The sequence below is a fragment of the Oncorhynchus tshawytscha genome, linkage group LG19 (assembly GCF_018296145.1).
Source record: "Oncorhynchus tshawytscha isolate Ot180627B linkage group LG19, Otsh_v2.0, whole genome shotgun sequence".
Classification (NCBI taxonomy): Eukaryota; Metazoa; Chordata; class Actinopteri; order Salmoniformes; family Salmonidae; genus Oncorhynchus; species Oncorhynchus tshawytscha.
Window position 1 is genome coordinate 48261288 of NC_056447.1, and position 26453 is coordinate 48287740.

A 26453-nucleotide genomic window follows, 5' to 3' on the forward strand; every position below is an offset into this window, starting at 1 on the left:
AACGTCTCATTCAGAGAACCAAGGTTAGTTTATTTTTCACAGCAGCTTGTGGAGCGTCCCGTAGAGAGACTACTCATCAAGTAACCCGAGACACTTTGATGGATGAGCATTATATGGATGAAAAATAGAACATGTAGTTGCCCCAGGTGCCTGTCTGCATATAGACTGTCCCTGCCACAGTCCCTGCTGTCCCACAAGACTAAAACATACCTGGAATCATGTCATCTCTACACAAGCATTGAATTATCCCCAAATTTAGCTCCTCATCCCTCACACGTGGCAATTGATCATTTTTTTCTCATTATACATTTAATAATTGATAGCTGCAATCCTAATTTTAGCACGTTTATTACACCACATGCACATAATCATAATGGTCGGGGGAACCATAATTGGACTGCCAAGGTAACTGATAAGTCATTTCCACATGCACCTCTCTCGATAATAATAACTTTCTACATAATCTGCCCAATGTTGAAATTGAAACAACTGAATGAAAACAAATGCTTTATGGAGATACATGTCATGTAAATGGTTACCAAACTGTAATATCTTTAATGCTACAATCTTGGATTTGAAAAACAACAAAACAGCAGCTCCATCACTTGTTTTGGTATACAGTATACAGTATACAGTATACAGTATACAGTATACAGCTGAGGGATTAAATTCGTACTAGTCACTCTCCATCCAAGGACTGACAATCTTGTTGATACTGAGAATGATGTTGTTCATGCGTTCAAGGGGCTCTTAACAGAACTCGTAACTGTGTTGGGTTGTGCAGCTGCCATGTTCATGGAGCACTGGAAGAGAAGACAGATGCGTCTCAACTATGAATGGGATCTGACAGGCTTTGAGGAGGAGGAGGTGAGTGCTCTCCTGTTAGTCTTGAATTCCCCTTCTATTTGTTTGTAAATGGGAGCACCATACTGTGGACTGTCCCAAATAATGCTGAGAGGTGATGAGTTCATGTTTTACAATGCTGTTCTTTCTGCCCACTAACATTTCCTCCACACAATAGTTTATTATTCATAATTCCATCACTAGCCATGGGAAACTGAATAGAAGAGAAAATGGTGTGTAACTAGATTCCAGTTCTCCTCAGCGTTGTCTTGTTTGGAGACACAACAATAACTGGCACAGTAGATGGAAATAAATATTATATTTTTTACTTCAAGTCCATTTTCCCAAAAATATTTAAAGGTTGAGGTATTTTGTAACTATCTTGTCCTCCTCTTTCCCCCGTGGGTATCTACAGGAAGAGCTGAAGGTTTGAAACATTTCATTTTACACAAAATCTCTATATTTTTTCCCCTCAATCACCGTCTGGCTTTGCTACCCCCACACTGGCTCTTCTTCCTCAGACTGTCCACGGACACCTCCTCGCCCTCCTAAACAAACCACCACTACCCACAAACCACCACTACTCATTGAACCACCACTCTTTCTCTGAATGCACACTAGCGTTGCACAATTCTGCAACTTCCAACCAGGATTGCTGGAAAACCTGGGAATTTTGCAACCCTAATGCTCACTGCTTCTGGCTTGCTCACAGCACCTGTACCATCCTGTCTCCTGTGAGTCGGATGTCAGGTTCAGCTCCCCCGCCCACGATCTCCTGGCCTAGCCAGCCCTTTCTCTGTCTCTTTCTGTCTCCCTGACCTATCTCCTCTACAAAGATTCATGCTGCAGGAGACCAGCAGCCACTGCAGCCCTCTAACCATCTCAGTAGAAATAGGGGACCAACCATTGTAGTCAACTGTAGTCTTTGAAAATATTCTACCCACTCTGTACTGTAGAACTTGACTTGGCTATATAACCTTCTCACCTCAACACCAAGTCTGTTGTCACAAGGACTCTCCACTTGGGTGGACAGTGACAGCTATATTAAACCCTGCACCTGATGGGAGTATTTTATGAGTGTACCAGTCAGTGTCCATACATTTTTAAGAGCCTCTGTCTCTATTCGCTCCTCAGGACCACCCACGAGCTGAGTACGAGCTCCGAGTCATGCAGAAGTCCCTGAAGAAAGAACACAAGACACAGAAGGTACTGATTGGTTATTCTGGATTTGTACTATAGCTAGCCATTTAGATTTTATGTTGCTGGTTTAGTTCTTGTGATTTAATTTGCAGTCTCTTCTTTAGTCTGGATGTTTGGAAAGTGTGTGTCTCTTACAAAATGATGAATCCTTTACAGTGGTAGATGGATTGTATGGTATGATACATATATGATATGGGTGTTAGACTAAAGACTACAGTCTGGTGACAGTCCTTTACATGACTAGTGGGTTTCCCCTTCTTGTGATCTTTTTGTTTTGCGGTTCTCCTGGGTTACTGTGTTTATGTCTTCTGGCTGTCAGAATCCTACAGAGATAGCAGAAGAAACCACAAACAAATGGAAGCAAACAGTTCAATCTGCCATGGCTGGGCTAAAACTGGTACTTTCAGTGTCCTCACCTCCCATCCACACCTATCCCACACACACTGCACTATGGAAGTCTGCCAAGGCAAGCCCTAATCATCCCACTCACCCCGTCGGGTCTAATTTAATGAGTAGAGAAGACAGTGCTCTTTTTTTCTGTGTTGTACATGATTATGCACACAACATTTCCACAAATATAGTATTAAGCCTGGGACTCGTCCATTTCACATACTGTAGATAGCACTCTTCCTGAGATCCACCCACACACCTCTGCTCGCCGTCACCTTTTACAGAGCTGATGTTACAACCTCCTCTTCCATTTCTTCTTGACAGCTGTTTGATTGGTTGATTTTTCTTTCTGTGATTAGATTCTTCAGATCTGATTTTTTCGTAGTGCTAGTGCTTGGTGCATGTTGTAATGTTTTGGCAGTGAGATTGAGCCAGTGTCGTTTGTTTTCTTGTAGTTCCATAGACCAGGGGTCTTCAACCTTTTCCAGCCTGTGGACCACCCTCCTGGAAGAGGAAGTGTAAACTCTAACATTTTCACTAAGAGCAGCTGTTTAACTGTTTAAACAAAGGTTAGCCATGTAAAAAATAATGCCCAAGTCAATAAAGCTTACCAGTAGCCAGCGGCACAAAGCCTATGAGAGACACTCGAGTGAGTGTAAATAGCTACAATGTGCTAGAGAACATTAGGAGTTGACATCAGAAAAATGATTTTCTCCTCTTTTCTACTCTAGGTAATTAAAAGTTAGTTTATTCTGTTTTTGCTACATTGAAATGCTACATTAAAACAAAATAAAAATATTTTTTACAACTTTTTTTTTCGATTTCTTTTAACAAAAAGTAATGCGTTAATGCGGACTCCCTGCATTACCTCTATGGACCCCTAGGGGGCTGCAGACCCAGGTTGAATACCCCGGCCATAGACAGCATGTTCGCCTGTTCTGTTCCAAATGGTTTCTGGAAGATTATTGACATGGTAGTGTCTACAATGACACCATATTCCCTATATAGTGCACTAGTTTTGACCAGTGCTCTGGTCAAAACTAGTGCACTATATAGGGAATAGGGTGCTGTTTCAGAGGCAACCATGTTCTGACTGAGATTTGCTGCATAAAGAATGCTGAGAATGACTTAATGAATGCCTGAACGATAGTGAAAGAACTATGAGAACACTACAACTGTCAGTGTATGAAATGTTTATATCTGTGTTGTGGTCGTGTCAGCATCAAAACACCAGCTTTTCCCCTGTCCGTCCATCGCTGTTTGGATTCTGCTGCTCACAGATCATGTTCATTTTCACATACAAACAGTTACAATACACTTGGTTGTAACTCGACAGGTCTGAATATGTTTGCCCCTCTTTTAGACAGAAAAAGAAAAGCTGACGTGCAAAGACCGGTTACCAGCGTACATGACCAACGTAGTCATGATGCTTTTGATGGTGAGTCCAACACATATTAAGATGTAAGCTGCTCAGAAGTATTTTAGATACTTTATTCAACTGGATTTTAAAAGTGTAGTTTAAACTATCAGTTTAAGATGTACTGTAGCAAGACTTTTGGGTTGTAAATTCAGTAGAAAAAACACTTCTCTGTCAATGCCTCAGATTGTTCTCTTGAAATTGAGAAGGATTCTTAAGAGTGTTACAGATGATTCCTAAACAATTGAAGTGACCTTGAAAAAGGACTCCAACCCGAATAAATCAATGATGACCTTACCATTGCTCCCCGTCTCCTCTCTCCGTTTCAGATCGGGGTAACGTTTGCCATAGTGTTCGGAGTCATCCTTTACCGGATATCCACCAAGACAGCGCTGCACATGAGCAACAACCCCACCACGCGGTCCAACGTCCGTCTGACGGTCAAAACCACCGCTGCCATCATCAACCTGGTGGTCATTCTGATCCTAGATGAGGTGTACGGAGCTGTCGCCCGCTGGCTCACTGTCCTCGGTATGTTAGTCTGACAATATACACACACACACACACACACACACACACACACACACACACACACACACACACACACACACACATAGTCTGACAACTTACACACAGACACGGAACTGTCTCCCACTGGCTCACCATCCTAGGTATGTGCAACAATCTAATTCAATGTGATAATGTTATAGCACTTTTAAAGACGGTTCCTACATGTAGCTATCAGCAAGAGGCTTTTTGTGTGCCTTTAATCACTGGCCTAGATCAGTCTGACAACTTGTGTGAACTCCTAGCGCAACAGCAGCCAAAGACCCATTACAGTTTTTTTTCAATTGCTAACAAGCATCGGTCAATACTGAAGCCACTTTTTCAAAACTCTTCACACAGTCTGTATTACCCAACATGCATCTTGGCCAAACAGTTAATCTCACCTCCAAAACTCACTCAAACCACTTCATAGATGTCTCAAAATAAGCTTGTTCGACCATAACATTGGCAACAATTCTCACTCAGAAAGCACACAGTGTCACTCATAACACATTGACCTAAAAAACATATTACATAAATTGAATTGCTGCATTACATAAATGATGAACTTCTCTTTGAAGTTTGAAAGATTTCATTATAGAATAAGAATAACACCTTTTCACTCTATTGACTGTAGTAAAGTATACGTAACAAGAATGAATCAGGAATGCAGCAATTCGCTTCAATAGCCTTTATTTTTTTCTATATCTTTTCATATATTAATTTACTTGTGAAAATAAAGTTGAAACAAAAAACTCATCCCTGAAATTCCAGGGCTGCAATAATAATTACAACAAAAACATGTCTAGTATAATCACTCATACTGTACAGTACTGTGAGGGTTCTAGTTCTCATCAACATGTATAGTATAATCCCTCATACTGTACAGTACTCTGAGGGTTCTAGTTCTCATCAACATGTCTAGTATAATCACTCATACTGTACAGTACTGTGAGGGTTCTAGTTCTCATCAACATGTATAGTATAATCCCTCATACTGTACAGTACTCTGAGGGTTCTAGTTCTCATCAACATGTATAGTATAACACTCATACTGTACAGTACTGTGAGGGTTCTAGTTCTCATCAACATGTATAGTATAATCCCTCATACTGTACAGTACTCTGAGGGTTCTAGTTCTCATCAACATGTCTAGTATAATCACTCATACTGTACAGTACTGTGAGGGTTCTAGTTCTCATCAACATGTCTAGTATAATCACTCATACTGTACAGTACTGTGAGGGTTCTAGTTCTCATCAACATGTATAGTATAATCACTCATACTGTACAGTACTGTGAGGGTTCTAGTTCTCATCAACATGTCTAGTATAATCACTCATACTGTACAGAACTGTGAGGGTTCTAGTTCTCATCAACATGTCTAGTATAATCACTCATACTGTACAGTACTGTGAGGGTTCTAGTTCTCATCAACATGTCTAGTATAATCACTCATACTGTACAGTACTGTGAGGGTTCTAGTTCTCATCAACATGTCTAGTATAATCACTCATACTGTACAGTATGAGAAGAAGTATGAGAAGTATGAGAAGAAGTGTCTCCACACTCTGGCAGTCTTCAGGAGAAGTGTCCCCACACCCTGGCAGTCTTCAGGAGAAGTGTCCCCACACCACCTCCACGCAGAGAGAAACTCCTCTATGGGGTTTAGGAAGGGGGAGTATGGAGGCAGGAATAGTACTAACATCCTGGAATGTGTAGTAAACCAGTCTGTGACTGCAGCAGAGTGGGGTTGAATCAGAGCCAGGTTTAATCCAGCTTCCTCCACAAAGACCAATGTATGTGCAGTTTTCCTTGCTTCCATCTCCGTTACTCTAAAATACAGTAAATCCACAGTACTTGACATTATGCATAGCGGTGTATGTTTGGTTATTGAGCAGACATCTTACCTGGACATATTGATACCGGAGTTCTTTCTCACGTTCACCGTTTCTCTCGAAGGGTACAACTGCTTCCTCTCTAGGACTCTCTAGGACTCTTATTTTATGTTTCTCTAGGACTCTCTAGGACTCTTATTTTATGTTTCTCTAGGACTCTCTAGGACTTATTTTATGTTTCTCTAGGACTCTCTAGGACTCTTATTTTATGTTTCTCTAGGACTCTTATTTTATGTTTCTCTAGGACTCTCTAGGACTCTTATTTTATGTTTCTCTAGGACTCTCTAGGACTCTTATTTTATGTTTCTCTAGGACTCTGGAAATTGTCGTTGTGCTGACCGTATTCACATTCCCAACAGTGATATTGTTTGCCAGCACGCTGTCCCAAATTTCCCACAGTTTGATTACATTGTGGCCAATTACCATGTCAACAATGGCAATTTCTTGCCATCTGATAATATTCTGCCTCTCGCTCCTGTGGAAGGCAACCTTTGGATCCTACTGAAAAACACAAAACAATCAATATATTTCAAAATGTCAGTACATGTAACAATGTGAACATACTGTATTGTACTGTAATATGTAGTTCAATTATCATTGAAGGATACACATCTCAACTTTTGTTTTGACTGAAAATTCGTACTACTATTAATGCAGATTTGGTTGCACCCTTAAACCGGCCTCTCTCAAAGAGAGACCATGGTTTACAGCATGGTCAATAATTGTGTCCCTTATCTCAAATCAAATCAAATTTTATTTGTCACATACACATGGTTAGCAGATGTTAATGTGAGTGTAGCAAAATGCTTGTGCTTCTAGTTCTGACAATGCAGTAATAACCAACGAGTAATCTAACCTAACAATTCCAAAACTACTACCTTATACACAGTGTAAGGGGATAAAGAATATGTACATAAGGATATATGAATGAGTGATGGTACAGAGCGGCATAGGCAAGATGCAGTAGATGGTATCGAGTACAGTATAGACATATGAGATGAGTATGTAAACAAAGTGGCATAGTTTAAAGTGGCTAGTGATACATGTATTACATAAAGATGCAGTAGATGATATAGAGTACAGTATATACGTATACATATGAGATAAATAATGTAGGGTATGTAAACATTATATTAAGTAGCATTGTTTAAAGTGGCTAGTGATATATTTTACATCAATTCCCATTATTAAAGTGGCTGGAGTTGAGTCAGTGTGTTGGCAGCAGCCACTCAATGTTAGTGGTGGCTGTTTAACAGTCTGATGGCCTTGAGATAGAAGCTGTTTTTCAGTCTCTCGGTCCCAGCTTTGATGCACCTGTACTGACCTCGCCTTCTGGATGATAGTGGGGTGAACAGGCAGTGGCTCGGGTGGGTGTTGTCCTTGATGATCTTTATGGCCTTCCTGTGACATTGGGTGGTGTAGGTGTACTGGAGGGCAGGTAGTTTGCCCCCGGTGATGCGTTGTGCAGACCTCACTACCCTCTGGAGAGCCTTACGGTTGTGGGCGGAGCAGTTGCCGTACCAGGCGGTGATACAGCCCGCCAGGATGCTCTCGATTGTGCGTCTGTAGAAGTTTGTAGAAGTTTGTAGAAGAGTGCTTCTCATCAGAGACCACCGCTCTTGGTCTTCCTCTCCTTTGTCCTCCACGCGTTCTCCCTCTCCCTGCCACTCTTCTTTTCTATGTTTCAATCTGGTTACAGTAGAAATGCACAGCATTTGCCATCATTCTGTTTTGAATGTGTTTTTAACAGTTTTGGAAACAGTGTGTCAGCATTTGACAACATGTGCTGCAAGTATATAGTTTAGCAGGTGGTGGAGTATGGATGAGAAAAGAGTTCATGGGTTTCTGAGGAATGTGGTCATTGAAAGCATTTTGTGTGAAAGCAATGAAAAATGATTTACAGTTTGGTTTACATACAGTTCTGTTTTGCTGACTGTGTGAAGAGTTTTGACAATGTGACTTCTGTTTTGACCAACGCATGTTAACAATGAAAAAAAACAAAGTGCATCTTGCATTGACAGTGTGCCAACTTCCCTGTTAGCTGTAAGTTAGATGGGTTCCATTTCTAACAATGTACCAATGTACTGTCTCATCGTGCTACCTACCTTTCAAACTGAAAATATCTCCAAAATTGATTTCCTTCTATAACTGATATTTGGTGTACTAAATGCAGTGTAACTTTCTAACACTCCCTTCGCTTTTGTAGGGATTCCACTTTCAAGTCAACTCTCAAGCAGCAAATGGCCTTATAAGTTATTTAATAACATATGTACATCTACCGTCTGTTTTCTCAGAGGTTCCAAAGACAGACAAGAGCTTTGAGGAGAGATTGATATTCAAAACGTTCATCCTGAAGTTTGTGAATGCCTTTACCCCCATCATATACATAGCATTTTTCAGAGGCAGGTGAGTCCCCACAGTCTAAGTCTTTAACTACTGATCTGTATGAACTTGTTATGTTATGCTATGCTATGTTATGTTAAGCTATTATGTTATGTTATGCTATGTTAGATTATATCTTGTTAATATGCTATGTTATGCTATGCTATGCTCTGTTGTGCTATGTTATGATATTTTATGTTGTGTTATGCTATGTTATGTTATTTTATGTTGTGTTATGCTATGTTATGTTATTTTGTGTTATGCTATGTTATGTTATTTTGTGTTATGCTATGTTATGTTATTTTATGTTGTGTTATGCTATGTTATGTTATTTTGTGTTATGCTATGTTATGTTAAATTATATTATGTTAATATGTTATGCTATGTTATGTTATGCTATGTTAATCACACAATCTATGTCAGTGAGATGTAGTAGAGTTGTCCTTGGGTATGACCTCTCCTAACCCTTCATTTTCTTCCTGTGCTCCTACAGGCTTGTTGGTCGACCTGGAAGTTATCTTTATGTGTTTGAGTCGTATCGAATGGAAGAGGTAAACAAACCGTTAGATAGAAGACTCTGCATCATGAACAGTCATTTGGATTCAATATTAGTCATCTGACAGTAAAGGAAGAAAAACAATCATTAATTATTTGTAATTGTATTAATATTCAATTTTCATTAATTTCATCACATTGCCTATTGAACACAATCTTTATAAATGTTGAAGTGCAGATGGCTATGAATTAAACACTGTTAGTTAACCTAGAAACATACATTAGGAGTTCACATATTCAAAATAAATCTGTATTCAAGTCCTGCAATTCAAACAAACACAGAAAAACAACCTGTGCACTACGGTGAACTTTTAAAGAAGATGTCCCTCTTGAGCCGATGACCAACGTTTACAGTGAACTTGGATCTCTGTGAACATCAGGGAAATTACCTTTAAAAGTCTATTGCTGTGAGGAAGTCTGGGTTGGATTAAATCCCATCCTTAGATGTGTATTTTGTCATGTTAGTCTGTCTTTAATGGAAGTGTGCTGCAGTACAGAAGGCCTTTTAACTGGGTTTTTTTCCCCCGGCAGTGTGCTCATGGAGGATGTCTGATGGAGTTGTGTATTCAGCTCAGTATCACCATGTTGGGAAAGCAACTCATCCAGAACAATTTATTTGAGATTGGCATTCCGTGAGTACACATACGCACAAGCGTGCACACACATGCACGCACACACACAAAAACACACATGTATGCACACATCAATAGTGTCTGTATATCAAGGATTCACATCAGCCTGTAACATCCACAGACCAATACTTCTCTGTGGTTCTTATCCCTGTCCGACTGTGCCATTGTTTCTGACTATCTCCCTGCACCTACAGGAAGCTGAAGAAGCTGATAAGGTACATCAAGTCCAAGAGAAGGTCCTTCCAGGAAGAGGAGAGAGAGAAGAAGTTACAGCGCTATGAGACGGACCACTTCCTAGAGCCCTTCGCAGGCCTCACGCCAGAGTACATGGAGATGAGTGAGTCTGTTTGTCTGTTTGTGTGTGTGTGTGTGTGTGTGTGTGTGTGTGTGTGTGTGTGTGTGTGTGTGTGTGTGTGTGTGTGTGTGTGTGTGTGTGTGTGTGTGTGTGTGTGTGTGTGTGTGTGTGTGTGTGGTGTGTGTGTGTGGTGAACCGTATGACACTGCTACGGCTCCCTGTGAGACCTTTGGTATACAGCCTCCCCCTATCAGTCAGACTGACCCTTCTCTCTATAGAATGTGATCTTCAACTATGTCACTGTGCAAAAGTCAATATCATGTGAACCTTCATCTGGATATGTATGTCCAGTCCACGTTGTCCAGTTGATTTTAAAAGCATCTTTCTCTGCTTTGTATGTTCAGCTTAGTTTGACAGCGAGGTAGCAACAGCATTTATTTTCATCTTGCACTTTCCTATCAACATGTGGTGATGGTTGCCTGACTTGCCTCTAGGTGTGAGTAAAACAACCCGTCTGTTGCTATACAGTGACCAGCCCCATGTTTTTAGTACGGAAGCTATTTCACACTACACGCCTCTGCCATGGCGTCTCCAATGGGCATTGGTCAGATTTTAATTTAAAAATATATATATATTTCACCAGGTAGGCTAGTTGAGAACAAGTTCTCATTTGCAACTGCGACCTGGCCAAGATAAAGCAAAGCAGTTCCACACATACAACAACACAGAGTTACACATGGAATAAACAAACATACAGTCAATAATACAGTAGAAACCACCACGGTGACATATATGATTTTTCATACATGCGCTTCCTTGTTCCCCGCACTCAGAAGTTTCATGTTGAATTGTATCACGTACTAGTGGTCGGAAAATATCACTGTGATGCTTTGAGATATTATATAACCATAAAGGTGGAAACATGTAAAGCTGGTTCAAATCAAATCAAATTTATTTATATAACCCTTCATACATCAGCTGATATCTCAAAGTGCTGTACAGAAACCCAGCCTAAAACCCCAAACAGCAAGCATTGCTGTTCACCACTGTTGTGATACCATGTAACTACACATGACAACATCTGAGTTGTCATGTTGTCACCTTCGTTCAAAGACATGTGTCATAACAGATGTCTGTCGTTTCGTTTCGAGGTCAACAGAGTATTATGGTTGTGTCCCGATTCTCCACCCATCTCCAAAAAGAGTGTGTACTTGGACTTGCGCACTAACCCTCATGGATTTCAAATAATTAGACGGGTTACTCACGCATATCTACTTGTCCGGGACAAGAAGGAAAAAATGGTCCGACAAGAAGAAAATCACACAAAAATCGCAATATCAAACAATTACTCTGATCACAATTAGATCAGAGTGATCCCCTGGATGTGATGTGTTGCTCTTCTGTATTGCATTAACAGGCAGGGCGGTCTTTCAATCCTCCCCGGTTGTGAGATAAGCTATTGAGATCAAAGAGCAGACCCGCGTGTAGCTGCATGTGCACATTTGCTGATATTATTGGCTAATCATTGAGTTATAGCACATTTTTGGTCAGCAAATAAGCTTTGTACTGTCATGAAAATCCTGGAAAATGCACGCTGTGCGCATCAGCTGCATGTGTGCCAGAGGAGCGAGAGGGCGACATGACAGCAGGTAGGCCTATAAAATAATAACAACAGACTAATTAGATAGCCAGTTCAAACCACATTGTGTACCCTGACTAGTTATCTAGTCTCGCTATTATCATGTCTTAATGTAATTGTCATGTCCGATGTCCTAAAATCTTTCCACTGACACGCAGTTGATGAATGGGTGCGTTATTAATAAACTAAAGCGTACTCCAGTGTAAAGTTGATGAATCGGTGTGTTATTAATAAACTAAAGCGTCTCCAGTGTAAAGTTGATGAATGGGTGCGTTATTACTCCAGTGTAAAGTTGATGAATGTGTGCGTTATTACTCCAGTGTAAAGTTGATGAATGGGTGCGTTATTAATAAACAGTGTAAAGTTGATGCAGCGTACTCCAGTGTAAAGTTGATGAATCAGTGTAAAGTTGGTGTGTTATTAATAAACTAAAGCGTCTCCAGTGTAAAGTTGATGAATGGGTGCGTTATTACTCCAGTGTAAAGTTGATGAATGTGTGCGTTATTACTCCAGTGTAAAGTTGATGAATGGGTGCGTTATTAATGAACTAAAGGTGCGTTATTAATAAACTAAAGCGTCTCTAGTGTAAAGTTGATGAATGTGTGCGTTATTAATAAACTAAAGCGTCTCCAGTGTAAAGTTGATGAATGGGTGCGTTATTAATGAACTAAAACGTCTCCAGTGTAAAGTTGATGAATGGGTGCGTTATTACTCCAGTGTAAAGTTGATGCATGTGTGCGTTATTAATAAACTAAAGCGTCTCCAGTGTAAAGTTGATGAATGGGTGCGTTATTACTCCAGTGTAAAGTTGATGAATGGGTGCGTTATTAATAAACTAAAGCGTCTCCAGTGTAAAGTTGATGAATGGGTGCGTTATTACTCCAGTGTAAAGTTGATGAATGTGTGCGTTATTAATAAACTAAAGCGTCTCCAGTGTAAAGTTGATGAATAGGTGCGTTATTACTCCAGTGTAAAGTTGATGAATGGGTGCGTTATTAATAAACTAAAGTGTCTCCAGTGTAAAGTTGATGAATAGGTGCGTTATTACTCCAGTGTAAAGTTGATGAATGGGTGCGTTATTACTCCAGTGTAAAGTTGATGAATGGGTGCGTTATTAATAAACTAAAGCGTCTCCAGTGTAAAGTTGATGAATGGGTGCGTTATTAATAATCTAAAGCGTCTCCAGTGTAAAGTTGATGAATGGGTGCGTTATTAATAATCTAAAGCGTACTCAAGTGTAAAGTAAATCTGACACTGTTGGAAAGCTGGGATTCCCCTCCATTCAACATTGGTCGTGTCAGTCTGAAATATATTCTTATAATAGCCTAATTGAGAAATATCTCCCATGCTGTCAATAGATCTCCCCTGAAACCTGAATACATTGCAAGGTTATAGACATGTCTTAGTTAGTTACCTTTTGCTTTGAAGTAGCCTACTTTAGCCCTGATTCATTGAAAAATACATTATTTTATTAAGACATAAAATGTATTTGGTTGTAATTGTAACATTTCTACATTTCTATATTTTAAAGTCTATGAATAGTGGCTAACCATCTGCCTTCAAGAGGCAGTGTTGTATTTTGAGAAAGGCTTGAATATGCAAAGAAACAAATAAGCAGAGAGTAGAGTATATTTTTTTGACAGATTCTCTGTAGTAACAGGCCTAATAATGATAATAATTACTTTAATGTAGTGTTTTCTAGCATCATACAATTTACAGCTATTTCACCTTTTTGGCCCATAGTGTTAAATCACTTTTTTTTTTTTGTGACTTGAGCTTTCGGATAAGTAAAAAATCTGTCCCAGTGGCTAAAAAAGTTTGTGTCAAGCAGAAGTTGTGGAATCAATAAGGACTGTGGTCCCCACTGAATAAACTCAGAGTTTATTTCTGTTGGCCAGAGAACCAATGAGATGCTGTCATGAACAAAACAAACAGTCTTGTACATGTTGTTATGGACATCTTAAATCTTTAGACGTAACCCTTACGAAAAACCACATGATCACAATTGCACATGTACAACCTCTTGGTTCACTGCATTCCAATCTTCCTGCTGCGTCACCATGTCTGTGTCAATGACTGATTTCACCTGTATTCCTACACTTCAAAGTATATCTTAGCTTTGTATAATACACTCAAAAAATCTATTATATTTATCATCGTGATTCAGGATATGATATGTCCCACCAACATTCGTCAAATATACAGAAAACCCTAAAATTGCAGAAATAAGTACATTTAAATCAATTATGAGAGAATTGTCGGATTAAAATAGCAGTGCAGATGACACTCTTTTGCTAAGTGCAGAGATGTATTGTAAATCAATTTGTAGGGGACTTACGAGAATTCATCAGAGTTTGTGGCGCAGCAGAAACTTCAGCATACCCCAAATCCAGAGGTTGTGAGTTCAAATCCTAGGTGGAGTCACATTGAAAAGTCAGTACTAAGTGATATTGTCATTGATGAAAGATTTTTACACTGTTTTATCTGAACAGCATATCACTTACCATAAAACCCCCATACCATTCAAAAAAACATGTGAAATTTGCAGTTTCACATTTGAAAACCACATTTTCACATGAAATCACATTTTCACATGAAAAATAACAGTTTTCAAATGTTGAGCTGAAATTCCCACAAAACAAAATAGACAGGTGATGTCAGTTGTTCACATATGAAACCATTCAGTATGTTCATATGTATTCAATATAGAGTTCACATGTAAATTTACACCACCTTTTCACATGTGTTTTCACCACACTTGTGAATTTCAGATTCACATGTGGAATTTGTAGTTTCACATGTGAACATTTTATTTGCCTTTCCATATGTGCAAACCTAACTCTCACATGTGGAATTGCCTTTTCACATGTGGAAAACCTCAGATGTTGTCATGTGTAGTTACATGGAATCACAACAGTGGTGAACCAGCTTTACATGTTTCCACCTTTAAGGTTATATAATATCTCAAAGCATCACGGTGATATTTTCTAGTACGTGATACAATTCAACATGAAACTTGAATCTAAGTGCAGGGAACAAGGAAGCGCATGTATGACATGTTGCATCCCCATGTTGTCACATTTATTTAACATAAGATCATGTTTTCACACTCAAATGTAGTTTTGTGTAGTTTCATGTTATCACATTACCACATAATAAATATATATATTTTTTTACCTTTGTTTAACTAGGCAAGTCAGTTAAGAACAAATTCTTATTTTCAATGACAGCCTAGGAACAGTGGGTTAACTGCCTTGTTCAGGGGCAGAACGACAGATTTGTACCTTGTTAGCTCGGGGGTTTGAACTTGCAACCTAGTCCTAGTCCAACTCTCTAACCAATAGGCTACCCTGCCGCCCACGTGATCTTACTGAAGTGAACCTCTGTCATGAGAGAATTCTGATAGTCTTTCATGTTAGTTGATTAACTAGAATCAATCAATTGAGTCAAACAGGAAAAGCTTTTTAGACTGTCTCTCCAGCTGGCTCCAGCTTCAACCCTACAGGTGTGATTAGATAGATTGAAGGATTAGATAGAGATGGATTTTTATTTAGTATTGACTTTAATCTTGATGAAGTCTCAGGTGGCTGGCTTTAGCAAATGTCAGAGGTAGAAGTCATTAATGGATGTGTGCGAGCCGAAGGCCATTTTCCTCGGCTAGCTAATTAGAACCCATGTCTTTTGATGACCTAGTAGAAGATATTAATGATTCCTGAAATATTTAACAGGGTATTGAATAGCGTTTCAAAGGCTGCATGGGGGAGACATTTTTTTTTGCGGGGTAAGAACTCCAGTTTTTAGACAAAGATAATTTAATTGGGTTTATTACTATTGTGAAGCAACATTGATTGAGTAGAATGTAGCTTACTGCCATTTCGGTCTTGGACAGTTTCATGCTGTTGAAGGGTAAAACTTATGGCTGGCTTCATGTGCTCAGCACATACTTTTTATGGAGGGAAACAAAATGTAAAGCAGAACCATATCAAATGAAACACACTGAGTGTACAAAACATTAATATGAATATCCTGATATTGAGTTGCACCCCCCTTTTGCATTCAGAACAGCCTCATCAGGGCATGGACTCTACAAGGTGTTGCTTTCCACAGGGACGCTGGCCCATGTTGCTTCCAATGCTTCCAATGCTTCCTACAGTTGTGTCAAATTGGCTGGTCCAAAGGACACCCATTCTTTATACACACAGGAAACTGTTGAGCGTGAAAAACCCAGCAGCGTTGCAGTTCTTGACACACTCACACTGGTGCTCCTGGCACCTACTACCATACCCCATTCAAAGGTACTTTGAATGTACTCTTTTGTCTTGACCATTCACCCTCTGAATGACACAAATGCACAATCCATGTCTCAATTGTCTCAAGGTTTAAAAATACTTATTTAATTAACCTGTCTTCTCCCGTTCGTCTACACTGATTGAAGTGGATTTAACAAGTGACATCAACAAGGGATCATAGCTTTCACCTGGATTCACCTGGTCAGTCTATGTCATGGAAAGAGCAAGTGTTCCTAATGTTTTGTCCACGCAGTGTACTTCCTCCCTGTGTAGGAATTGGCCAGAAATCATTTTGGAATTATTCCGGGAACCCATTCCTCTTTTTTACTTGAGAAATGTGCCCTAAGCCAAGCACAATGAAAAGGGGATGTAGCTAATTGAATGAATGACTTCCTTCCTCCATACCAAACCTACACCCTGGGCCTTCTTCATTACAGACAGCAGTGTTTTTACTCAGCAGATCTTCCTGTTGGCACACACCTCTGCCAGATTCTCCATCAGGCTCTATTTACTTTGACTTGCTGTTTGGTCCATGGCCCACATCTCTCTTTTCCTGCCTTCTTCTTCATTTTCTTCTCTCTCTCTCTCTCTCTCTCTTTCTCGACATCCACCTATCTCTGGAGCTGGCATTGGCAGACATATACCTCAAGTGAAAAGAGCTTCAGTGTTTTCATCTATTACATCAGGAGACTTATACACTATTAGTACTTAGGTTAGCATATACTTAGGTTAGCATATATTTGCAGTGTAAGATGGCTGTTAAGACAGCTCTAAAGGAAGACATTGTTTGTTCTCTGTCTGAACTTTGTACTCTTGAGAAAGTCTTAAACAACTGAAGAGTCCAGTCACAGGGCTTTTAACTTCACTTTCTCAAGAGGCAGTGTCTCTCAGTTAATGCCTGGTAAGTAGGCCTATTCTCAGGACACAGAGAGTTTTAGGCTTAACGTACATGTTCATGGCATCGCAAAGATACTGTAGGCTAATTTCACCCTACCGCATTATGGTGTCATGGATATTATGATATCATTAAGGAAATGTTCTTATGTTCCCAACGGACTATTTGTTCAAACCTTCACCAGTCACAGCCAAGATCCACATATTTATTATAGCAGTTGTACATTTCTCACAGAATCCTGCACCTAGTGGTGTTGGATTTCCCCTCGAGGGGCTTTTCAAGAGCACCTGCTTCTCGAACACAACTGAGCAATGTGTGTGTGTCTGTGTGTCTGTGGGGGTGCGTGGATGTGTTTGTGTGTGTAGAGAGAGAGTGAGAGAAAGAGAGATACAGAAAGAGACAAATAGAGAGAGAGAGAGAGAGAGAGAGTTCACAATAAACTGTGAAAATACTACAATTAGCAAAAGACCCAGCATGTTTGAATGGAAAACTGAAGTCAGAGTCCCCTACTGTAGCTGGGTTGTGTAGATCAAAGAGTAGTAAGGGTACTATAGGGGAGGAAGGAGGGAGTGCATTAGAGAGTACTGGAGAGTGACATTAGAGAGTACTGGAGTTGTGAGGAGGGAATGACATTAGAGAGTACTGGGGTTGTGGGGAGGGAGTGGCATTAGAGAATACTGGGGTTGTGGGGAGGGAGTGGCATTAGAGAATACTGGGGTTGTGGGGAGGGAGTGACATTAGAGAATACTGGGGTTGTGGGGAGGGAGTGACATTAGAGAATACTGGGGTTGTGGGGAGGGAGTGACATTTACTGGGGTTGTGGGGAGGGAGTGGCATTAGAGAATACTGGGGTTGTGGGGAGGGAGTGGCATTAGGAGGGAGTGACATTAGAGAATACTGGGGTTGTGAGGAGGGAGTGACATTAGAGAGTACTGGGGTTGTGGGGAGGGAGTGACATTAGAGAATACTGGGGTTGTGGGGAGGGAGTGGCATTAGAGAGTACTGGGGTTGTGGGGAGGGAGTGGCATTAGAGTACTGGGGTTGTGGGGAGGGAGTAGCATTAGAGAGTACTGGGGTTGTGGGGAGGGAGTGACATTAGAGAATACTGGGGTTGTGGGGAGGGAGTGGCATTAGAGAGTACTGGGGTTGGACAATGACAATGACCCAACACACCTCCAGGCTGTATAAGGCCTATTTGACCAGGAAGGAGAGTGATGGAGTGCTGCATCAGATGACCTGACCTCCACAATCACCCGACCTCAACCAAATTGAGATTGTTTGGGATTAGTCGGACCGCAGAGTGAAGGAAAAGCAGCCAACAAGTGCTCAGCCTAATGTGGGAACTCCTTCAAGACTGTTGGAAAAGCATTCCAGGTGAAGGCAGTTGAGAGAATACCAAGAGTGTGCAAAGCTGTCATCAAGGCAAAGGGTGTCTATTTGAAGAATCTCAAATAATAAATATATTTTGATTTGTTAAACACTTTTTTGGTTAGTACATGATTCCATATGTGTTATTTTATGGTTTTGATGTCTTCACTATTATTCTACAATGTAGAAAATAGTAAAATAAAGAAAGCCCTTGAATGAGTAGGTGTTCTAAAACGTTTGACCGGTAGTGTATATGTGTATATGTATACAGTGTATACATATATATCTTTTTAAAAATATACATTTACATGGGTCATTCAATGGTTTCTTGTTATCCTAAATGTGATGAGCACATTGGCATGTTTTAGAGCTAGCTATAGTATGTGATGGGAGGTTCAGATCATCTCTCCTGATTGATTTGTTAGGTCTTGTCAAGTGATCAGGGCCTGCATTCATAAAGCATCTTAGATTAGGAGTGCTGATCTAGGATCAGGTTGCACCTGTCCATTTAATCATGTTCATTATGATCTAAAAGGCTAAATTGATCCTATATCAGTACTCCTACTATGAGAGGCTCTTTGTGAATACAGCAGGCCCTGGTGAATAGACCGATCAGGCTGAAAGACATACTGTATACCCTACGTGTATACCGTGCGATGATGTAAAGCTGATGGATGTCTCTCTATCTCTGTGTCCTTGCAGTAATCCAGTTTGGGTTTGTGACCCTGTTCGTGGCATCGTTCCCGCTGGCCCCACTTTTCGCCCTCCTTAACAACATCATCGAGATACGCCTGGATGCCAAGAAGTTTGTGGCCGAGCTCAGGAGGCCGGTCGCTGCAAGGGCAAAAGACATTGGTGGGTTCAAAGTTCAGCCTCTGACTGTTCACTCTTTAAGCACACAGGTTATATTTTTTAATTAGACTTTGATTTATTCCTTTCACAATAATAAACCTAATATTGAATTCAGTCCAATACAAGTGATTTACAGAGAGAAAAAAACATGATGGTTATTTCTGAGTTCTTCCTGACTGTGTGACTAGATGACCAGGAAGTCATTTTTGCTTAAGATATTTTATCTCATCAAGATGAACCTGTATGTATACACTGAGTATGCCAAACATTAGGAACATCTTCCTTACTAATATTGAGTTGTACCCCCCCCCCCTTTCCCTCAGAACAGCCTCAATTCGTTGGAGGATGGACTCTACAAGGTATCGAAAGTGTTCCATAGGGATGCTGGCCCTTGTTGGCTCCACTGCTTCCAACAGTTGTGTCAAATTGGCTGAATGTGATACACACAGGAAACTGTAGAGTGTGAAAAACCCAGCAGTTTTGCAGTTCTTGACACAAACCGGTGCGCCTGGCATCTACTACCATACTTTAACCCGTTCAAAGGCACTTCAATATTTTATTTTACCCATTCATTCTCTGAATGGCACACATTCATGTCTCAATTGACTCAAGGCTTAAAAATCCTTCTTTAACCTGTCTCAACCCTTTCATCTATAATGATTGAAGTGGATTTAACAAGTGACATCAATAAAGAATCATAGCTTTCACCTGGATTCACCTGGTCAGTCTATGTCATGGAAAGAGCAGGTGTTCATAATGTTTTGTACACTCAGTGTATATACAGGTTAAATGAAAATGAACTCATGTGGTTAGGTAAAAACGTAGGAATGCAAATGTGATTTAGTGGTTTCTATTCTTTATACATACAAACCTACAAACGTAACTAGAGGGTGGAATTTGTCCTGCTGATGTATTATGGGAATTGTTATGCTTGTGTTTTTGTACTATTTAGCACTTTTGTTTTCTTAACTAAACGTCAGATTGACATAGATCCAGGCATAAAACTCATACCATCCCACAACAGTATTGTAGAGGCATTAATCCCAAGACAATGACTGTAGAGGAAGGGAACAAAAGGGGGGTTCACTACAGTATGTGATTTGCTGCTCTAAGTAATCTATAGATTTGTTACAAGCCTCCAAGTGGCACAGCGGTCTAAGGCACTGCATCTCAATGCTAGAGGCATCACCACAGACACCCTGGTTTGAATCCAGGCTGTATCACAACCGGCCATGATTGGGAGTCCAATAGGGCAGCGCACAATTGGCCCAGCGTCGTCCGGTTTTGACCGGTGTAGGTCGTCATTGTAAATAAGAATTTGTTCTTAACTGACTTGCCTAGTTAAATGCAGGTTAAATAATTAAAATATAAGATTGTAATAACATAGACCATCAAGAGTTCTGACTCTCATGTTTTTCTTTCTTCTCTGATTCTAGGAATATGGTACAACCTTCTCCGAGCTGTGGCTAAAGTGGCTGTCATCATAAATGTAAGTCATTCCGGTCATCCCAGCAAAATATAATGGTGGAAGTTGACCAAATGATGAAACCCCCCCCTACAATTCTCGCACTTTAACATATACTGTTTTGATTTAGATAGGGGAGTCATTGAAATGTTCTGCAGAAGTTATTTTTTTTAAATCCATCTTATTCATTCCTCAACCCCCTCAACGATAACAAGTCTGCACTTAAAACTAGAACGGTTTTTCATTGAAGCTAAGCCTGGTCCACATTTAAGAGCCAGTCCTTTACTGTGAATATATGTCAACACTCTTGGGGGGTTGCTTGTAAAACCTCATAATTAGGCTTTTACATGGTTTCACCTCTAAAACTACTGACCCTTGATGCAGAAAAGACCATACTTGGTCAGAAGGAGAGTTAACGTGGTCATAAATCCTGCAGACTCTCACTTCACTTCCAAAGGGTTCACCATCGTCATGGTGATGTTGAAGTGAGATCCAGATCTGGGTTATTTATGACAATGGAGGCTTTCGATCAAAATGGAAGGGAGGGAATTCCTCACCACCATCCTCCACTTATTCAGAGTGTTACCAATGGAACAGGATGTCAATGTTTCTTAACTTTAATGCCTTTAATACCTTCTATGTTTATGTGCTGGCAAATCTCTGAACACAGAAGGAAATCTCACATGGGCACTGGCCAGCTTCTCGTGTTAGGGTTAGGGCTAACATTTACGTTGACAGTCATATATGCTGACTGACAGATAGCTGCCGATGTACAGTGCCTTGCAAAAGTATTCATCCCCTTTGGAGTTTTTCCTATTTTTTTGCATTACAACCTGTAATTTAAATGGATTTTTATTTGGATTTCATGTACTGGACATACACAAAATAGTCCAAATTGGTGGATATATTCACCCCCTTTGCGATTTTTATTTACCTTTATTTTACTAGGCAAGTCAGTTAAGAACAAATTCTTATTTTCAATGACAGCCTAGGAACAGTGGGTTAACTGCCTGTTCAGGGGCAGAATGACAGATTTGTACCTTGTCAGCTCGGGGGTTTGAACTTGCAACCTTCCAGTTACTAGTCCAACGCTCTAACCTCTAGGCTACCCTGTCGCAATGAAGCCACTAAATAAAATCTGGTGCAACCAATTACATAATTAGTTAAATAAAGTCCACCTGTGTGCAATCTAAGTGTCACATGATCTGTCACATGATCCCAGTATATATACACTTGTTCTGAAAGGCCCCAGAGTCTGCAACACCACTAAGCAAGGGGCACCACCAAGCAACAGCACCATGAAGACCAAGGAGCTCTCCAAACAGGTCAGGGACAAAGTTGTGGAGAAGTACAGATCAGGGTTTGGTTATTAAAAAATATCAGAAACTTTGAACATCCCACGGAGCACCATTAAATCCCTTATTTAAAAAATGGAAAGAATATGGCTCAACAAACCTGCCAAAACTCATGGACCAGGCAAGGAGGGCATTAATCAGAGAGGCAACAATGAGACCAAAGATAACCCTGAAGGAGCTGCAAAGCTCCACAGCGGAGATTGGAGTATCCGTCCATAGGACCACTTTAAGCCGTACACTCCACAGAGCTGGGCTTCACTGAAGTGTGGCCAGAAAAAAGCAATTGTTCACCAAAAGGCATGTGGGAGACTTCTCAAACATGTGGAGCAAGGTACTCTGGTCAGATGAGACTAACATTGAGCTTTTTGGCAATCAAGGAAAATACTATGTCTGGCGCAAACCCAACACCTCACATCACCCCGAGAACAACATCCCCACAGTGAAGCATGGTGGTGGCAGCATCATGCATCAATCCAATTGAGAATCTGTGGTATGACTTAAAGATTGCTGTACACTAGCGGAACCCATCCAACTTGAAGTAGCTGGAGCAGTTTTGCCTTGAAGAATTGGCAAAGATCCCAGTGGCTAGATGTGCCAAGCTTATAGAGACATATCCCACGAGACTCGCAGCTGTAATTGCTGCAAAAGGTGGCTCTACAAATGATTCAATTTGGTGGGGGGAAATTTTTTATACGCTCAAGTTGTGTTTTTTTGTCTTATTGTTTCTTTCACAATAACAAATATTTTGCATCTTCAAAGTGGTAGGCATGTGTGTTAATCAAATTATACAAATTTTAATTCCGTTGTAAGGCAACAAAATAGGAAAAATGTCAAGGGGGGTGAATACTTTCGCAAGCCACTGTAGAGGGTATGCAGTACATTAAAGACAGCGCTCCTTTTGTTGAAGTTGACCATTATATTCAACCTAAAGTATATATCATTAGGGCGGGTTTCCACCTGGTATTACCATGTGACTTTCGTTCACCGAACAAGATGATCCAATCCCTGTCTATTGACAGGGCATTTGTTAATGCCAGGTGTAAACACGTGTCTTCAGGTGCTTTGTCATTGATCACTGTCTGTCTCTCTCCAGGCGTTTGTGATCTCCTTCACATCAGACTTCATCCCGAGGCTGGTCTACCAGTACATGTACAGCCCAGACGGCTCCATGCACGGCTTCGTCAACCACACCCTGTCCTACTTCAACGTGAGCAACTTCCAGGACGGTAAAGAACCTATGGACCCACAGCATCAGGTGGAGATGTGTAGGTGAGTTTACACACAACACTGACTGACTGTGTATAGTTTTTATGTGATACGTGTTTCATTGATTGTTATAAACTGGGTGGGTCAAGCCCAGAATGCTGATTGGTTGACAGCTCTTGTTAATCAGACTGTATACCACGGGTATGACAACCTTTATTTTTACTGCTATAGTTACGTTGATAACCAGTTTATGATAGCAATAAGGTTAGTGGTATATCGTCAATATAACACGGTTAAGGGCTGTATTTAGGCACTCCACGTTGCGTCGTGCTTAAGAACAGCCCTTAGCCGTTGTACAGTATATTGGCCATATACCACACCCCTTCAGGTATAATTGCTTAAATATAGAAGAAGACTATTACCTGCTGTGGTGCATGATCTGGTTGTATTGGACAAAGCTATCACTAACCCTAACTGAGGAGCCAGCAAACAGCCTCAGCGTCCTCATAGAAAAGACTGTGTGTGTGTATTACAGCCATACTACAGCCAATAAATATTACAGCCATACTACAGCCAATAAATATTACAGCCATACTTAAAGTTACTGTGGTGTTTATTTACTGTACCTTTACAGTAAATATTTTGCTATCTGTTGTAATGTTTTCTGGTTTAGTCACTGTAATCAGATGACTCTTGACTCCAGGTATAAAGACTACAGGGAGCCCCCATGGTCCAACACACCCTACGTCATCTCTAAAGAGTTCTGGGCGGTCCTGGCTGCCAGACTGGCCTTCGTCATCGTCTTCCAGGTGAGACGAGCAGTCCCTTTATAGTTTAAAAGACTGCATATGCCGAAAAGGATTAGGGATGTTTATTATGGGCCTATGTTCCTCCAGGAATGAAAAGGGTTAAACATAAGCAAACAGCTGCAGTTCTATTGTACAGTTCATCTGTCATGCCAGACTTCAGCTAATTTGCAATATTCTGAGACACACTCGTTTGGCTCTCCGAGATACTGTATGTTTACTGTTTCTTGCTTGTTCACCATGCTGTCGCTCACTTCCCTGTGTTTGTGTTTGTTCGTGTGTGTGTGTGTGTGTGTGTGTGTGTGTGTGTGTGTGTGTGTGCGCCTGATTCCTGCTGTGTGCGTGCCTGTTTCTCCCTTCCCCGTAGAATGTGGTGATGCTGATGAGTGACATCGTGGACTGGCTGATCCCAGACATCCCTAAAGACATCAGCCTTCAGATCCACAAGGAGAAGATCCTGATGGTGGAGTTGTTCATGAAGGAGGAACAGGGCAAGATTCAGTTCATAGACAGCATGATGCCTTGTGGTGGCAAGGAGAAGCGCAACAACCATGCCCCTATAGCCCGCTCACGCTCCATCCCACACACACACAGTCACACACACGCCAACAACTTCTAGCAGCTACTGTAAGGTGTAGCCTAGCTAGCCAGGCAACGGGTTACTACTGTCTGTATCCTTTTCCTTGTCCAGACATTCCATAGAAAGGGAGAGGTGCTCCCTACAAGATGTTGTTGAGACCCAATGAGGAGAAACAGAAACTGTTCCAGTTCTCAATGCCTATCTGTCAAACCTCTCAGTGAATAACTAGCTAACTAGCTAACTGCCAACTAGTGGGGTCATGGGCTTAGATGTCGCAAATATGCCATTTAGCTAACGCTTTTATCCAAAGCGACTTACAGTAGTGCAAATTATAGTGGACCATGTTCAATGAGAGAGAAAAAGTATTTAAAAAAAAAAAAAAAGTATTTTGTAACATGCTTTACAGTGCTGTATGTCTGGCATACAAGGTATTTCTATGTTTGCCTCTTTTTTAAAGGATGTAGATGATACGTTATCCTTTACTGTTATGACTCAACCATGTTCATGGTGCAAACGATCACTCTCGGAATACGCTACATGTTTTATTCATGCTTTGTTCTCAAAATTAATATTTTTTATTTACATATTTTATTGATTATATTTTCATCGATTTAAACATTTAAAAAGTAATTGGATATTATGAAATGTATGTGTGTAGAGCAAATAATATAATCTTATTCTTAAATGGGTGACATGTTTTTTATGTCTTTGATACAAAGATCTCAAATGGTATTAGCTACCAAGCTCATTGTTAGTTAACAAGCTGACAGTTGAGGGCTGTTTGTGGGCTCCCATGCTACCATAGAGTTAAAGCAGTTATTACATGGACTGTATTATAGCATAAGAGTCAAAAGGCACTGTTTAACAGATACTTCTAAACATAGTAAAATAGGTTGAATGACTTTACTTCAGAACATAATAAACTCAGCAGTGTTACAAATATCCCCTGTTATAAAATGCACAGTTCAGGCCAGTCTATCCCTGCCATACAGACGGATCCTCTATGGCTTCTTTTCTGCTTCAAAGCCAGGCAGGATATTATTTTTGGAACTTTTAAACTGTACTTAAAACTGTATATTGTTTACACTTACTTCTGTCTACTGGATATACTAAGAAATATAATATTTCTCGTTCTTTACTTGCCGTTCTTCAGAAGACAAGGACACTTTGATCCTTTTATGTCAAACTAATGTATTCATACAAAAGTGAACATCATTTCATAGCAGCATATTTTACTGTATTGATACCGACTATGTTGTAAATGTTTAGGAGAGCTGCCTATTCTTTTTTTGATGTGACGTTGAATAAATAATGCATTAAATTGAATGTAAACAATAAATATATGTTGCTGTGGGTATTGAGTGACTTTGTTTTCTTAGGGAAGGAAGAGCAACATACACGGAACAGGATTGTGGCCTTTGCAGTAACTTAGAATTTTAAAATAGAGTATCAAATTCAATAGAATCTCTGAGAAACTTTTTTTTTTTACAATCAGATATTGTTAGCTTCAGTGTTTAGTACAATGAAATGTTAATGTGAAACATGAATTCAACATTGAAAGGGCTACAATAGAATTTCAAAATAACGTTGTACCCATAACCGTGTTTACCAAGTCATTTAACTTCCTATCCTTCCTATCCTTACCTTGCAGTGATCTGGAAGCGGTGTTATTTGAGATAGGCCAGACCTGACCCAGGACAGGACAGACGCTTTAAACTTTAGGAGATGGAACTAACTCAGACAAAGCACTTCATGAAAATAAAGGGAAATGTTCCATCTCTGCTTGACAACCCAACATCCTCTCCTTGATAGCACTTATGACATTTTTTTAAGATGGGAC

At 40.3% G+C, this 26453-nt stretch overlaps 1 protein-coding gene across 5 annotated transcripts in view; it reads left to right on the top strand.

Moving 5' to 3' along the window:
- Positions 1-25968, top strand: part of LOC112218886 (anoctamin-1) — a 101451-nt gene extending 75483 nt beyond the window's left edge. For 2 of the 5 annotated variants that reach the window (XM_042301778.1, XM_042301776.1), the window contains 15 exons: positions 785-867; positions 1259-1270; positions 1978-2049; positions 2363-2440; positions 3797-3871; positions 4180-4381; positions 8589-8700; positions 9170-9227; positions 9763-9863; positions 10058-10200; positions 19052-19204; positions 20638-20690; positions 23115-23290; positions 23931-24036; positions 24401-25968. In XM_042301778.1, coding sequence (XP_042157712.1) covers positions 785-867; positions 1259-1270; positions 1978-2049; positions 2363-2440; positions 3797-3871; positions 4180-4381; positions 8589-8700; positions 9170-9227; positions 9763-9863; positions 10058-10200; positions 19052-19204; positions 20638-20690; positions 23115-23290; positions 23931-24036; positions 24401-24652 — 1676 coding nt within the window. In that variant the 3' untranslated portion in view covers positions 24653-25968. The remainder of the gene's footprint in view (positions 1-784; positions 868-1258; positions 1271-1977; positions 2050-2362; positions 2441-3796; positions 3872-4179; positions 4382-8588; positions 8701-9169; positions 9228-9762; positions 9864-10057; positions 10201-19051; positions 19205-20637; positions 20691-23114; positions 23291-23930; positions 24037-24400) is intronic. The other 3 variants (XM_042301777.1, XM_042301779.1, XM_042301780.1) reach the window with 3 other exon arrangements.
- The last annotated feature ends 485 nt before the right edge of the window (positions 25969-26453 follow it).